General features: G+C 44.7%; 2 protein-coding genes across 4 annotated transcripts in view; one reads left to right on the top strand and one right to left on the bottom strand.

Moving 5' to 3' along the window:
* The window catches only part of DENND2B (DENN domain containing 2B), a 145879-nt gene that overhangs the window by 62170 nt on the left and 67026 nt on the right, over positions 1–16683 (bottom strand). The window lies entirely within an intron of this gene.
* LOC308503054 (heterogeneous nuclear ribonucleoprotein A1) lies at positions 12147–13532 on the top strand. The gene has a single exon (XM_081061847.1). It carries the CDS (start codon positions 12225–12227, stop codon positions 13185–13187), a length of 963 nt encoding a protein of 320 aa, XP_080917973.1. The 5' UTR covers positions 12147–12224; the 3' UTR covers positions 13188–13532.

The raw sequence follows: 16683 nt of genomic DNA, 5'->3' as shown, positions 1-16683 counted from the left end.
ACTGAAAAGGGCCGGGTGCCTCTGCAGCAGGGGTGTTCAAGTCTGCATTCGGGAGCCAAGGAGGAATTCCCAGGGCAGGCCCAAGCCTGTTCTAGAAGCAGGCGAACAGCGAGCCTCGGGACTATGGATGGACGGCACACTCAGGCCTCCCACAGCGCCTGACAGAACAGTGGCCCCTCTGCCTGAACAGACGTGGCTGCACACCAGCTCCCTCTCAGCCTGGAGGCTGCGCACACCTGCTTTAGCTTCACCCCAGTCTCCCAGGCTCTCTTCAGAACTCCCTCCTTGAAAAGGTCTACCTATCCAGCACCAACTGCATGAATAAAACCCAAAGCCAGCCCAGAAGCCAGCCAGCAGGGGACTTCCACACATGCTCAGACTTGAGCAATGTCCACATACCAAACCATTAATCCATAGACGCAGGGAGGGAGCAACGGGATCTGGGAGAGGGCATCCACTGACAGCCCAACCACTGAAAGGCCAGCAGGGCTCTGCGGGTGAAGATTTGCATGAAAATAACTCCTTTGTTCCCAAGTGGTTTCTTGCCAGATACACTCCCTTTCTCCATACTTCCCTGAAGTCCTAATCCTCAATTGGTGACATCACAGCTGTTGATACAATAACCAACTGTTGTGATGTCACAAGACTCAACTTTGGTCGTTTTCAGTGCGGTGGGTGGAGGTAGAGAATGTGACAATGGGCTGGAATAGAATCAAGTTATAAAACTGGAATTTGCTTTTTCATGCTAATTTCCCTGGTACGAAGGGCAGGGACTCAGAAAAGGAAAGGCCAGCTACTGACAGCAAGGCTGTGTGTAGATTCATCTATACCAAGGGGAGAAGGGCAGGGAGGGCAGGCAAGGGCAGAAAGGGGACAAAAGGAAGGAGTTTTCAATTCCAGGATTAGCCAAATATGAAGGTCCTCTCAGTCTGTCCCAGGCCAGATCTTTGTCTTTCCATCATCCACCGTGTGAGCCCAGAGTAAGCGGAGAAAAGCTGAAACGTAGGAAAGGCTGAAACATTCCATGGAAATTGCTTGGGATATTGAGTTCTGGACTCCACGCTGTCAGAGGAACAGGCTCAGACTGGACTGCATCATGAGGAGAGTGGCCAGGTGGAGAGGGCACTCAGAGGCCCAGCACAGGAGAAACGACTGGAGAACTGAGAATGTTCACGTTGGAGAAGAGAAGGCTATGGCAGGGAGACTGATAATTCCGTTGAGAATTCTGAAAGGCTGTCATGTGAAAAGGGGACTAGATGTATTTCCTATGGCCCCCCAAAGATCCAGAATAGGCAAAATGAGGGAGAACTTTTTATTTTTAAACTCCAATTAGAGACTGCAATTTTTTTTTCATTCCTTCTCAATTGCAGGCTATACTCTTGAGGACAAGGATTATCTTGTTCACTACACTATATCACAAAACAGAGTAAGGAGCACATAGTAGGAGTTTATTAATATTTGTCAATTAAATGAACAAATGAAACAATGACAATGGTGTACTGAAGTTGTTGATGTTTACAGGGACTCCCTCATTTGACAAGTATTTTTTGAATCCTTACCAAAAGCCACTCAGCCCGTTAAGATGTTGGGGATACAACAATAAAAGAGGCAGAGAAGATTAGACTATCTTGCCCCCCCTCCCTGCTTTGTGGGTGGTATGTAAGGTCCCTTCCAATGTTGAGATTCCTTGATTCTTAGAGGTGACTAAAAAATTTAAAACCCTGAGGAAAGATAATAAACCAATAAGACGAACCTTACCTTTCTATCACCACTACTACTCACAATCTAAGGCTGCCTTTCCAGCTGAGGGGAGGCCTCACGCTAAGATGGCATTGTGCAGGAGTGCACCAGTCCACGGCAACCAGGCTGGGCATTTATCAAAGGACCACCACCCCCCCCAGACAAAGCAGCTCCAATATGGACCTGGGCTCCCTCAGCCCAGCAATAAATAAGTATGGTCTAGTTAGGTAATATGAGGTATTTCAGATACCCTCATTTCTCTCAAGGAACTTAAAAATTCCCCATCGGCCTCAAGCAATTATCTTCCTAGGGGCCATTTGAATGACAACATAGTTACTACTGAGCAATTTTCAAAGAAATAATTCCCAGATCTTCTTTATCTAGGTTGTACTAGGGCTATAGGCTTGATTCCAACTGCTGAGGGCATGAAAGTATAACTATAGGTAATGAAACAGATTACTTAACAATAATAATAAAGTAATCCCCCTTATTCATGGGAGGTACGTTCCAAGACCCCCAGTGGATGCCTGAAACCACGGATAGTACCAAACCCTATATATATTTTCCCCATGTGTATATATGATAAAGTTTAATTTATAAATTAGATACAGTAAGAGATTAACAATAACTAATAGTAAAATAGAACAATTATAACAATATACTGTAATAAGTAATGTGAACATGGTGTCCCCCCTCTCAAAATATTTTATTATACTGTACTCATCCTTCTTGTGACGATATGAGATGAGACAGTGCCTAAGTGATGAGATGAAGTGAGGTGAATGACGGAGACATTGTGACACAGCATTAGGTTACTACTGAACACAAGCACTGTGATACCTAGACTATAAATCTGAAGACCAAGACAGCGACTAAGTGATTAATGGGCGGGGAGTGTACAGTTGACCCCTATATCTGTGGATTCCACATCTGCAGATTCAACCTACTGTAGATCAAAATATTTTTCGCAAAGTTACATTGTTGTACTATGTAGTAGCTGGCGTGTACTATGTAGTTATGCCCAAGACAGTTGTGTCTGTACCAAACATGGACAGACTTTTTCTCTTGTCATTATTCCCTAAACAATACAGTATAACAAATATTTACATAGCATTTACATTGTATTAGGTATTATAAGTAATCTAGAGATGATTTTAAGTGTATGGGAGGATGTGCTTAGGTTATCTGCAAACACTATGTCATTTTATATAAGGGGCTTGAGCATCGTGGATTCTCGTATCCACAGGAGGTCGTGGAGTCAATTCCCTGGGGACACTGAGGAACAAGTATATACAATGTGAATACATTGGACAAATGGATGATTGTTCTGGGCAAGACAGAGCAGAATGGTGTGCAATTTCATCACGCTACTCAGAACAGAGCACAATTTAAAATTTATAAATTGTTGATTTCTGGCATTTTTCATTTAATATTTCCGGACTGCAGTTGACCACAGGTAACTGAAACCTTGGAAAGTGAAACTGTGGATCAGGGAAGACTACTGTACACAATATACCAGATGTTATCCTCTTCAAAGTAGTCCTTAAAGGCCTGCACTTTTATCTCAATATATTCTCAAAACATTTCTGAAATTCCTGTTTGGAAATTGCCCTCAAAGATTTGAAACATTGAGTTTTCTCTAATGGAAAATTTGCATCTTTCAAGGATGCTAACTCATTCAGAGCCATATGACCAAAAAAAATGGTACAAACTAGAGAAATCCATCTTAGGTCATCATAAGCAGTAACTATCAAGTATACTGTAATGCGTTGGTATAAGGGAATGCATATGGAGACTGTCCCCAATCTCTACTTTTTAGAGGGCAGCAGTTGTTATTCACTTGTAAGTAGTATCTATAACCCCAGGAACCTCCACAGAAAATTCATACTCGTATGCACATAAATTTCTGTCTACCATTTTAGGGGGTTCACAAGCTCCCAAAGTTCCTTCATAGACTCGTTTTAAGAATCCTTGTCCTAACCCATTTTACCTTCCTCATAAATGCACAATCGTTATGAATGGAGGTCTACAGAGCTGGGCGCTAAGGCAGGCACACTTGCAATAAGGCATCCTGCTTCCCTGAGTCCACGCAGCACTGTGTCAAACGTGGAAGTCAGTAATTTACAGACTACTATCCATCACAGGCCTTCAAGAGTTTTAGAAATAGCTGAGTCCAAAAATATTAGACTCACAAATGTCAAGGGTCCTGAGACTCAAATGTGATGTTTTCTAATGTGGTTTGTAAACTGGTAGTAGAGACAATTCCCAAGGAAAAGTCAAATCTGCCCTCAGGTAACCACATTCGTTTAGCTGTGTAAGCACAGGTATGAAGAGCAAGCTATGGTCACAAAAGGTATTTGCTCCCCTTCCCCTAAGTCCCCAGTCTCCTTGTGCGAAGCATGGAGAAAATGCCTCCCCGCTGCTGGGCCAGCCGGCATGCTCGCCAAGCAGCTCCCAACACACTAAAAGCCACCCAAGTCACTCTGACTCATGGCACTGCTCTTGGTAATGAGGTATGACATGTATCTAAGCTCTTGTGTATTTTCATATTTGTAGCCTACAATTAGGCATTTTTGAGGGATGTAGCTGACTAGTGGTTCTGTTCAGTGACCTATAATTACTCACACAGGCATCCTGGCCAATCCAGGCAACGAGCAGGCTGGAGGCTCTCTGAGCTCAGAGTTCATGGAGGAAGCCCCATGGCTCTGAGGAGGGCTAGAGAGCACTGGTTAGAATGGGCCTCAGGAGACTGCCCTGCTCTTCCTTGGCTACACACAGATACAATTCCCCTTCCCCCCTCTACCTCATCCACTGCCTGGCTCAGCACAGCTCAGCCCCCCAACCAAGTGTTGGCACATTAGAGGGCACAATGCCCACTGGACTACGTGACTGTGGGAGCAGACATGGGCCTCGTCGCTGAGCCAGTCTCTCTGCCACCAGTTGTGGTGGCCTCACTGCTCCCAAGGGCCCAACAGAGTAATTCTCCCCCATGCAAATGCCCATCACCCTGCTTCCTTACCACTCTCCCTACTGGGAGGGAAAGTTAGTCCTAAAGATCTGTCCTTAGTGACATTTCCCATGTACATTTGGTTCCAATGAAAACTGCTTTCTCCATTCTTTAATGGCAGCTCAAATCCTGATTCTCAATATAATCAAAGCTGTGGCCACCAGCCCACCGGCGAGGCTGTGAAGTACAACTGCAGCCCATACTCCGGGTAGCATACGCATCAAGTGTGAGCCCAACGTCTAATGCAAGTTTCCCTTCTTCCCGGCCCTTTCGAGTGCTTTATACGATTCAAAAACACTTTCACATGTTTCCTCATTTGAGTCTACCAAACAAGCCTGGGAGGTTAAATGCAATCGGTATTTTCTTCACTTTACAGAGGAGACTGAGGCTCAGGGAGGCCTTCTTGCCTCCAAGGTCACACAACTACTGAGCGCAGAACCAGGTCTAGAACTACTCTGCAGCTGTGCGACCCCAGTTCTCCTTGTGCCACAGTTAATAGTAGCTACCTCATAGGGCTTCTTGTAAGGGTACATGGGCCAATATAAAAAATGTGCTTGGAAATGGCTAGCATCAATAGATCAACACACAAGTACGGGTGCGGATGTGGAGAAAAGGGGATCCTGTGCACTGTTGGTGGGATTGCAGATTGGTGCAGCCTCTATGGAAAACAGGATGGTGGTATCTCAGGAATCTGAAAGTGGAACTATCTTATGACCTAGCAATTCCTCTCCTAGGTATCTATCCGGAGAAATCCAAAACTCCAATTCAAAAATATTTATGCACTCCTATGTTTATTGCAGCACTATACACAATAGCCAAGACATGGAAACAACTGAAATGCCCATCGGTAGACGACTGGATAAAGAAACTGTGGTACATTTATACAATGGAGTATTACTCAGCCATAAAGAAGAAAGAAATCTTATCATTTACAACAACATGGATGGATCTAGAGAACATTATGTTAAGTGAAATAAGTCAGACAGAGAAAGACAAATACCATATGATCTCACTTATATGTGGAAGCTAAAGAAAAGAGTAAGTGAATGAACTAATCAGAAACAGCCTCAGAGACATAGAGGAAAAACTGAGGTTTGCTGGATGGGGGGTGGGGATAAGGGGGAAGGTGAGGGGATTAGGAAAAAGAAAATGTGCTTGGAATGATGTCTGGTCCATAGTAAGGACTACGTTATTGTTGTTATTGTCATTGAGAGTATTACCATGTTTCCCTGAAAATAAGACCTAGCTGGACAATCAGCTCTAATGAGTCTTTTGGAGCAAAAATTAAAATAAAACCAGGTATTATACTATATTGTATTATATTATATTATCTTATACTATATTATATTATATTATACCTGGTATTATATTATACCTGGTATTATATTATATTATATTATATTATACCTGGTATTATATTATGTTATATTATATTGTATTGTATTATATTATATTATATTATATTATATTATATTATATTATATTATATTATATTATATAATTTTTGCTCCAAAAGACGCATTAGAGCTGATTGTCAGGCTAGGTCTTATTTTCAGGGAAATACAATATTGCCACCACCACTCAGAATCTCCAATCCCAAGTCTAGAGCTCTTTCCTCTCCATCCTGCTGCAGTTTTGCAAAGATTGCTCAGGAAGCAATTTCATCTCACCTTGAGTGAGTCCAGACTAAATCCCTGTAATTTGCCTGTGGAACCTAGAACTCACGGGGCTCTCTATTTTACCACTCCACAAACTTCTTCATACTTTCAGAGAAGATTTCAGAGAAGGCAGGGCTGAAATGAGTTTTAGAGTGACTAGAGTTTTCTGGGAAGACAAAGGGAGAGAAGGACATTCCAAGCTAAGGGAACAGCATTTCCATAAGAATTATACAGAATCATATACAGAGTATGATAATCTCATACTGCCAGCATGGGGGAAGGGGACATGGGGATGGCACACACGTGAGCAGAAAGAGACAGAGACAGGAAGATACAAACAAAGAGAAGACAGAAAAATTAGATGTGGGAGAGTAAGCCCATTAAGCCTAGGGTGGCAGGCCACTCGGACAAACATCGCGTCTGCCTTTCTATGAGCTTAGTGACAATTTGGACTCCTTGGCTATGCTTACACTGTACCAATTTTAAATTCAAAATCCTTTAACAATTGTTTTCTCTCTCCTCTGTCTTCCCCTCCTTCTATATAAGAGCTGTTTATCCCTATTCTCATTTCTGCCCAGCTCTGAGCCCCGAGTTTTAGTGTCAATGCTTAAACACAAATCCAGCTTCACGTCCTGAGTGAAATATAATTTCATAGGAATGTAATTCTGGAATGATCTCATTGAAAAAGCACATCCAGCAAAGGCCATGAGCGAACTCTGGGCCAGCCCATTCACACCCAGAGCCAAGGAGATTGTAGACCCCTTTCCCTTAAATGGAGAATGTGCCCGGGGCCCAGAGCCAAGCACACCAGCTGCCACAGATATTATCCTGCCCACAGCAAGGCCGGGGCCCAGAGCAGTGACCACCACAAACCCCTTTGCGCTGCACAAGCACAGACTCCAGAGAGCATCCAGGCAGAGAGGCCTCACTACACAGATGCCCCGTGCTCCTAGGAGCGCTCTGGCTCCAGGCCACGAAACACCAGCTGAAACTATTAACACTCCCGCCACAGCCCCATCAGACAGAAGCATGCCCAGAAGCCACGCTGCTCAGGACGCTCCCCACAGCTACCTGCCTTCCCTCATCTCTGAAACTCACTTGCTATCCAACTCTATGAAGAGAGTCCGAAAGTAGGGTATTTGAAATGAGACGTCAAAGCCAGGTCCAGCCCAGTCCAGCAGAGCTGAGACAGAGTGGAACTGGGGAAGAAATAATATACTCTGATGGCCTCTAAAAAATCCTAGCTGAAAAATCACCAAGTTGGAATCTTTAGAAAAAATGTTCTCACTCCAAATCTGTACCCCACCCCCAATGAATCCTCATAAAATGGACCAGAGGAAGAGAAAGAAAAAATTAATGGCTTACAGGGTCTACAGGAACTCTCTGTACTATCCTTGTAACTTTTCTGTAAATCTAAAACTGTTCTAAAATTTAAAAGTTTTCTAAAATTAATGGCTTGTCATAGTTTCCTCTATAAGGAATGATGGGAAAGGAGTGGTCTTGGGTATAAACTCCAGCTCTGCCCGCACTAGCTATAAAGCCATGCATGAGTTACCTACGCTATCTAAGCTTCAGTTTCTCATCTATAAAATGGAGCTGACAGTTCCACGCACAAAATGCTGTAGTGCAGATTAAATAAGATATTGCACGCAGAGGACTTACCACTACCAAAGTGCTATCTTTCTGGGCAGTAGCAGTTTCTCGGTTCCCTCAGCCTTCACCCTGAGTTCTTGGCAGCTGTCGTTGGAGGCCCTACTCCTACTCCACAGCCCTATCTGTCTTTATGATTCACAGTCCCTTCCACACACGGCAATACACTCTAAGCCCACGGTAATCACCCAAAGGGCTGAAGGCCGCCTCACAGCAAGTCCCAGCTAGTGAGAGCACACCTTTGTTGACAGAAACATATTCTTCTCCTTACTGCTTTCTCTTCTTCCATTAGGATCCGATGTCACTGCCATGAGCTGAATTATTTTCCTGAGGTTTGCAGGGGCCAACCAGAAATAAAGCCAAAGGCTGACAGACAGAGTTGGGCTTCCGGTATGATTAGCTGTCCATGGTAGGGGGTGGGCTGGGGAAGTATGCTCTCAAAGTTGCCACAAAAGATTCCTTCCCCTCAGCAGCACGACTACTACCCATCATCTCCACTCATACCCCTCCCTGCACCCACCTCGACCCCACATGCCGCCTCGCTGAAAAACTGCAAATCCACCAAGTCAATGGGCAGAAGTTCCCCAAAGCCAAGAGACATGTCCCAAGGATGGGCATGAAGTCACCCCCCCCAAACCCTGGAGCCAGACTGTCAAGCCTCAGCCACCCTGACTCCTGGCTCCATGATGTGTTATCCATTTATCCCCAAGGAAGACGAGGTGAAGGGACAGGGCCCCATGCTGGTCTTACAAGTGGATGGGCTACGGGCCAAGGAAAGAATCAGGTGAAGAAAGGCAACGCTCTGATGTCACATTATCTCTTTGAAAATCACTCACAAGGATCTCAAATCCTTAAAGCACTCTCCTAAACCAAAGGAGAAGTCCAATCTCACCCTGAAAATTTAGTGTCCAAATAAGGGAGCAGCCAGTGCTAGAAGTTAGCCTGTTCCAACTTTGAAAAGCCCTGTGAGAGAAGCAGTTCCCAGGCTCAGGATTCCACTGACAGGTTGTAACCCCTCGAAGCACTAATGGGCACATTCTAATGGCTAATTTCTCTGACCTTCCAGATGGCTGGATTGGGGACACACCCCAGCTGAGGCCCAAGGACATTAGTTCCTGGCAGGGAGTATGCAAAAGCTCAGCAGCCCAGCCAGGCCAGATAACAGCCTCAGTACAAGCGTCAAGGGCAAGTTTTGGGAAACGGAGCTCAAAAAGATGTCCTTGGAGCCATTTCTTATTTAACCAAATAAGAGTCAAATACAACCAGATATGAAGAACTATGTTGTGTTTCACGCAATTTTTCTCCAGTTCATCGCCTCATACGCAGTTTTACTACAGTGACCTCTGATTACATGTAAAGCGCTGCCAGCCCATGGGAAGCACTAAATAAATGGGAAGTATTACTGTTCTCATTATTAGTCCCCTTTACTCTTCCATCTCCAGTCCTCCCTGTCCATAAATGACGGACATAACATCCTGGAACACCATCATATCATTTGTCTGGGATCCTTAACTGCCAATCACGCTAGATCCAGATTCCTCCAGAGCCCTGTCAGATGCTACCCACTGATCTCTCTTCCCTCCTCTTCTTTCTCCACCCTCCACCGAACCACCACACCCTGCATTCCCCTGCACACAAAGACACACACGCATGCATACACTTGTCTCTCTAGATAGGACACCCCTATGCTCAAAAAATGTCCATTTCTGCCTCCATGTTTTTGTGATCAAACTATTTCCAGCCTAGAGCACTCTCCTTCCTCTCTGCTTATCCAAATCCTATCTGTGCTCCAAGGCCAGTCTAAGGCACCTCTTAAACTCACTTTGGGAAACCATTTGATCCACAAACAATGACCAAGCACTTCCTCTGTGCCAGGCACGGGGCAGACTCTTGAGGACACAGGAAGGAAAACAACACAGTTATACAAGCTCCTAACTAGTGGGAGGGGCTTCAATACGATCCTCCCTGCTCACCTGAACCACAGGTAGGAGACTCACCCACCAGACCTCACAGACAGCTTGTTCTGCTATTGTGGGGGCTGAGGTGGGTGTGGGAGGTGAAGTCCAGTTGGATGAAGTCCAGTTGCCTCTCCTTCAGCCTTTCCAAGAAGCCACCCAGGCCTGGTGGTTTAGAACACATTCTGTTACAAGAACGGCTGGTTATTCTCTGACCAACCTGAAGAGCAGTGCCTCCTGCCCTGCTGTGGAGTTTTATTAGCTTCAGAACTCGGCTGGGTCCAACCCCATTCAATAATAGCCCTAGTCAACCACTCCTCCTAAGGACCAGACACGGGCTAAGGCAGAGAACAGACAGAAAATGACCAACGCTTTCCTCAGGAGTTCCCAGACTTCATTCCACAATGAGTAGAGATGATAAAGGTCACAAGGGAGGGGACTCTGCAGAGCAACGTGCAATTCTCAGACCCTCATGGTAACTTTGCTCCACTCTCTACTGTGCAAGAAAGGTTATCACACTATGAGTCAGGTTGATATCATTATAGGCATAATCTTGCCTACCTCTTCAATTATAAAAATAAATAACCCATTCACATACACCTTGGTCCTTTAACTCCTATAGCAAGTCACAAATGTAGTAACTGTGACATATCACATGATATATCATATCACTGCAGCTCCTTTTCCCCCCTGCATCAGGAACAGAAGAGGGGATCCAGATATAATATTCGATGCCTTGTAGGTCCAGGGAGGAAGGAAGAGAGAATATCCAGCCCATCCCTATTTATATTCCAGCAATGCAGACTCAGTCTTCTTCATCACAGTCTATCTGAATAAGCTCATCTCACGTGAGACACAACTGTTACTTCTCAGAGCACTAACTGTCCAGCCTCCTGCTTAAGACCACCCTTCCCAGTGAGGCTGAAGCAGTCTCATACAAGGCCGCTCACAATTTTGAGGCATTCACCCAAACCCCCAGTCACATGTTGAGGTGTACAGACCTCAGGAGGCTTTCATAGGTCAGGATGGCCAGGAAGGCCACAGTTGCTGCTGACCAACATACACCACACATAAACACTAAAAGGGATCAGTGAGCAAAGCCTTAAAGAAAGGGCAGGACAGAAGGGAAGAGGCTGCTATCAGCCCTCAGATCACCAGCATCCAGCGTGGAGGAGTGTCTGCCTGAGCAAAGCTTTGCATCCAACCGAAACAAGCACCGAATCTTTGAAACCTGTGGCGTCCAGATGCTATCATCTGCTACTCGGCTGCCCAGGCTCCGCGCACTCAGCTGCTCCTAACAGCAGGCCTACCTGTCTCTAATGGCTGGAGGGGAGACCCAGGGCATACTAAGTATCCTCAGAGACTCAGCCACACATTTTCAGTCCCCTTCTACTTCAGCCCTTCCCTCCGCCCCTGACAACTCAAATTTTCAGTCTCCGCATATATGTCTATGTGCCTGTGTGTCTGTGTTTTATTTACACTACCCATGTCTGTTGTTAGCAACAGAAACAAAGTACTTTAAGGCAGAAAAGGCAAGTCAGCCAACTGGCTTACGGCTCCCCATCCTGCTTCCAGCTCGGGGAAGAGGCTGGTAAAGGATGTGTCAAGCTCTGATATCTCATGTGTGCCTACAGCTCCATGTACTAGGGGGATGGACATAGTCAGGGCCGTGGGGGCCCCAGCCACCAGGCCCCCCTTCCCTGGAGACTACACCCTGAACACCTCATTCTCTAACCTGCCAGGGTGCTGGGTGCTGACTGCTATTCAAAGGCAGAACTTCAAAAGCCAGAATTCAGAAAGCCCACTCTCCTCCCTTTTACAGTAGGAGATCGGAAAGATGAACGGGCATTGCCTCCTCACACCCAGACTCTGGAGAAGCAGCCCAACGCTAAGTTTTACCTTTCTGTCCTTTCCCACCTTCAGTTATTCAGCTACTGATAATCTTCTGAGTTCTGCTATTAGGCTCCCCAATAAAATCAGTGGTCATTACTGATCACTGCTTTGTTTTCAACAGAGAGAACAAAACATGAGATGTGATTCTTGCACTCAAGTTGCTCACAGACTAACTTAGGGAAACAAGACGCCATAGGAAATAATCCACATGGGAGATACAAACTAAAAGCACTCTCCAGAGATACGTTCGTTAGATCACTCCTTTCTGTCGGTGGACGCCGCCGAGTAAGCATCGTTCGAGTTACCCTTCCCGCGGTCGTCATGTCTAAGTCAGAGTCTCCCAAAGAGCCTGAACAGCTGCGGAAGCTCTTCATCGGAGGTTTGAGCTTTGAAACAACCGATGAGAGCCTGAGGAGCCATTTTGAGCAATGGGGAACGCTCACGGACTGTGTGGTGATGAGAGACCCAAACACCAAGCGCTCCAGAGGCTTCGGGTTTGTCACCTATGCCACTGTGGAGGAGGTGGATGCAGCCATGAATGCAAGGCCACACAAGGTGGATGGAAGAGTTGTGGAACCAAAGAGGGCTGTCTCAAGGGAAGATTCTCAAAGACCTGGTGCCCACTTAACTGTGAAAAAGATTTTTGTCGGTGGTATTAAAGAAGACACTGAAGAACACCACCTAAGAGATTATTTTGAACAGTATGGGAAAATTGAAGTGATTGAAATCATGACTGACCGAGGCAGTGGCAAGAAGAGAGGCTTTGCTTTTGTCACCTTTGATGACCATGACTCTGTAGACAAGATTGTCATTCAGAAATACCATACTGTGAACGGCCACAACTGTGAAGTAAGGAAAGCCCTATCTAAGCAAGAGATGGCTAGTGCTTCATCCAGTCAAAGAGGTCGAAGTGGTTCTGGAAACTTCGGTGGTGGTCGAGGAGGTGGCTTTGGTGGGAATGACAACTTTGGTCGTGGAGGAAACTTCAGTGGTCGAGGTGGCTTTGGAGGCAGTCGTGGTGGAGGAGGATATGGTGGCAGTGGGGATGGCTATAATGGATTTGGTAATGATGGAAGCAATTTTGGAGGTGGTGGAAGCTACAACGATTTTGGCAATTACAACAATCAATCTTCAAATTTTGGACCCATGAAAGGAGGGAACTTTGGAGGCAGAAGCTCTGGCCCCTATGGTGGTGGAGGTCAATACTTTGCCAAACCACGAAACCAAGGTGGCTATGGTGGTTCCAGCAGCAGCAGTAGCTATGGCAGTGGCAGAAGGTTTTAATTACTGCCAGGAAACAAAGCTTAGCAGGAGAGGAGAGCCAGAGAAGTGACAGGGAAGCTACAGGTTACAACAGATTTGTGAACTCAGCCAAGCACAGTGGTGGCAGGGCCTAGCTGCTACAAAGAAGACATGTTTTAGACAATACTCATGTGTATGGGCAAAAAAACTCGAGGACTGTATTTGTGACTAATTGTATAACAGGTTATTTTAGTTTCTGTTCTGTGGAAAGTGTAAAGCATTCCAACAAAGGGTTTTAATGTAGATTTTTTTTTTTGCACCCATGCTGTTGATTGCTAAATGTAATAGTCTGATCATGACGCTGAATAAATGTGTCTTTTTTTTAAATGTGCTGTGTAAAGTTAGTCTACTCTGAAGCCATCTTGGTAAATTACCCCAACAGTATGAAGTTAGAATTCCTTCAGGGTGATGCCAGGTTCCATTTGAAATTTATTTACAACCTGCTTGGGCTCAGTCAGAAGCCATTGTCTTCGGAAACCTTGGTGTAGTTGAATTGACAGATACTGTGTTGGTGATCTGGAGCTCACCATTAAAAGGGTCACCCAAGCAGAGTCGGGAGTTTATTTGGTGATTAATGATTGTTGGCACATCCTATGCAATATATCTAAATTGAATTATGGTACCAGATAAAATTATAGATGGGAATGAAGCTTGTGTATCATCCATTATCATGTGTAATCAATAAACGATTTAATATCCTCTTGAAAAAAAATAAAAAAATAAAAAAAAATAAAAGCACTCTCCAGTTTAATGGGTGGGGGTGGAGGGGCTGGAGTAACTTGGAACAGGATTTCTGTGGGAGAGGAAATGTGAGACATACCTTCAGGACAAACAGTAGTTGGACAGAATGAGACAGGAGGCTGTTTGAGATGAAGAGTTAGACTATGACTCAAGGTCCCCAGGTAGGAATCATGGCAACTATCATGTTGATGTGTTTTCCCATGTCCAGCTGAGGCTCAGCCTGGGAGGTACGGAGGAAAGAGACTGGCGTGACGTGATGAAAATAAAACCCTCACCCCAGGGTCACCACACTCTCCAGCCCCTCTGCTCCCACCTCTGCCAAGAGCACTCTGTGTTTCCCGTACAACTCTGAAATCCTCTCCTCTCCAGTGCCCGGAACGTAGCCAGCCTAATGCCCTAAACCTGACGACATCCTGATGGAACTCTTGCTACTCAAGCTTCTCACTCCCACAGTAGAACAAGCTTCATGCTCTCCCAGTTACAATGTGGGTCAGGAGCTTGGTGTCTTCTGCCGGGCCAGGTGAAGCTAAGTTTGACTCTTGACTCACTAGCATGGGAGAAGAGGAATGAAATTGTAAGTACAGTCTCTGATAAGCCAAGTCAAGTCTCTCCTCCATCCTTTTATACATACAATCATGCATGCGTTCAACTAATACATACTGAATACCAACCACGTGTACGTGAACATACTTAGTGCTGGTTGGGACACCAAAATGCATCAGGCAGGGGTCCATCCTTAAAGAGCTTACATTCTAGTAAGGTAGATATGACAGACACATAAACATAACAAATACCAGGAAGACTATTTGAAGTGTTATTAGAGAGATGCCATGGGATTGCTGAAATGCTGTGGACTTAGGGAGAGGGGCATTACTTCCAACCGAACAAGCAGAAAGGGTTGCCTTCACTCTGGGCCTGGAAGAACAAATGGCAAAAGAATCACGGGGCAATCCTGGGCAGATGGAAGTCCACGAGCAGAGTCTTGGACACAGAAAAGTAGAAGAAACATGAAGAACAGCAAGATGTTCAGTCTGATGGTAGTTTAACTGGAAGTAGACCAGGGAGAAGGAGAGTTGGAAGGAGAGCGAAATGTCAGATTTTAGAGGCCTTTGAAAGCCAAATTAAGGATCTTATCTTTTCTCTGGGAAATCACAGAAATTTTCTGAGAAAGGAATGATAGGTCAGGAACTATGCTTCTGAAAGATAGAGCTTCTAAAAGATAAAGTAGTATTCACAAATTTGGGGCTACAGCAAAAAAAATTTGATCATGTAGCCCTCCAGGACTGAAGATCATAGGAAGAATAAGAGAGGGAGGGAACTCAGGTAATCAAATACCTAACTGGAATTCTTTTGTCTTTGAGGTTCAAGCTGAATAAGAAAATAATTGGGCAGTCCCAAGGGCAGCTAAGAGGCTGTACAAGCAGGGAAAGCCAGAGAACCAGTTGTCCAGAGCAGGCAATGAAGGAGTAGGAGTCATAACCTTCAAGAGACTGGAGAGAAAAGGGACTTTCAAAGTGTAGGATCCTGGAAATGGAATGGCTCCAAGTGATGAGGCCGAAGGTATGGGCATGCTATGAGCACCTTAACAGGATATTGAAGACGAAGGCTTTAGAGTTGAAAAGATTGAGGGACTGTGAGGCCAGGGCATTGAAGGATTCTTGGTATAAATTCTCAAGTCCTAGTTAGGCTACAAAGGGGACATATGAAGAAGGTTGTAAGCAATTAACATGGAAGTCAAGAGGGAGTCTGCATCAAGAATGAGAAGAGGAGATACATGTGAAGGGAGAGACTGACTTCAAATGGGAAAGGTTGCCAGGCAAAGGCTAGAGACAAGGTCAGGGAGTACTAAGCACAAGTCAGGGGGAGGAGATAAAATTGCTTCATTAGAGTGGGTCACAGGGAAGTGAGATCTTCATCGAAAAGCCAGGTTTCAGCTATAATAAAGAGGTAGGAATACTCAAGGAAAAGGTAGAAAACAAGGGAGAATACCACTTTTGTCTATCAGATCAGGCAAGACAATAAAACTATTCCCAGAGTCAGACAGCATGGTGAATGGGTTATTTTCATGCACTGGTGGAAATACTATAAACTAGCACAACTTTTCTGGAGGACAATTTAGGAATATGCATATGTATGTATATATATGTATACACACACACACACACACACACACACACATATATACTTTTTCCCCCCAAAATGCTCTGAAAAATGCATGCTCACAATGATAACGTACACAAAGTCAAGCCACAGACAGGAAGAAAATAACCAACTGCAAAGCATATGACTGACAAATAATTTAAAGTCAGAATATATTGAAAACTTTGAAAATCAACAGAAAACAGACAAATAATCCAACTGAAAAACAGGTAAAAGATATGAACAGACGATTCAAAGACAAGGAAACCCAAATAATCACATACAAAACAATCCTCAATCTCTCTAGTAAATCAGGAAAATGCAAATTAATGCAATGAAATATTATTTCACATTCATCAGACTGGAAAACACTGAGAAGTGTGCAATCTCCAAGTGTTAGCAAAAAATTGGGGAAATGAAAACCCGTACACAGGCAAATATATACAACCACTATAGAGAGCCATCTGGTATGACCAAGGAAAGCTGGAGAAGACGCGCCCCACTACAGGTACCCAATGCACATACACTCTTGCACATTCCTTGTACAAGGATGTTCATCACAGCATTGTTTGTAATACACAAAAAGGAGAACTACTTT

The sequence above is a fragment of the Rhinolophus hipposideros genome (assembly GCF_964194185.1).
Source record: "Rhinolophus hipposideros genome assembly, chromosome: 10".
Lineage (NCBI taxonomy): Eukaryota > Metazoa > Chordata > Mammalia > Chiroptera > Rhinolophidae > Rhinolophus > Rhinolophus hipposideros.
Note: the sequence above shows the minus strand (reverse complement) of the source record. Positions and strands in the feature narration are given on the sequence as shown.

Coding starts and splice junctions, on each gene's coding strand:
- LOC308503054 (XM_081061847.1), top strand. CDS start 12,225: ATGTCTAAGTCAGAGTCTCCCAAAGAGCCTGAACAGCTGCGGAAGCTC.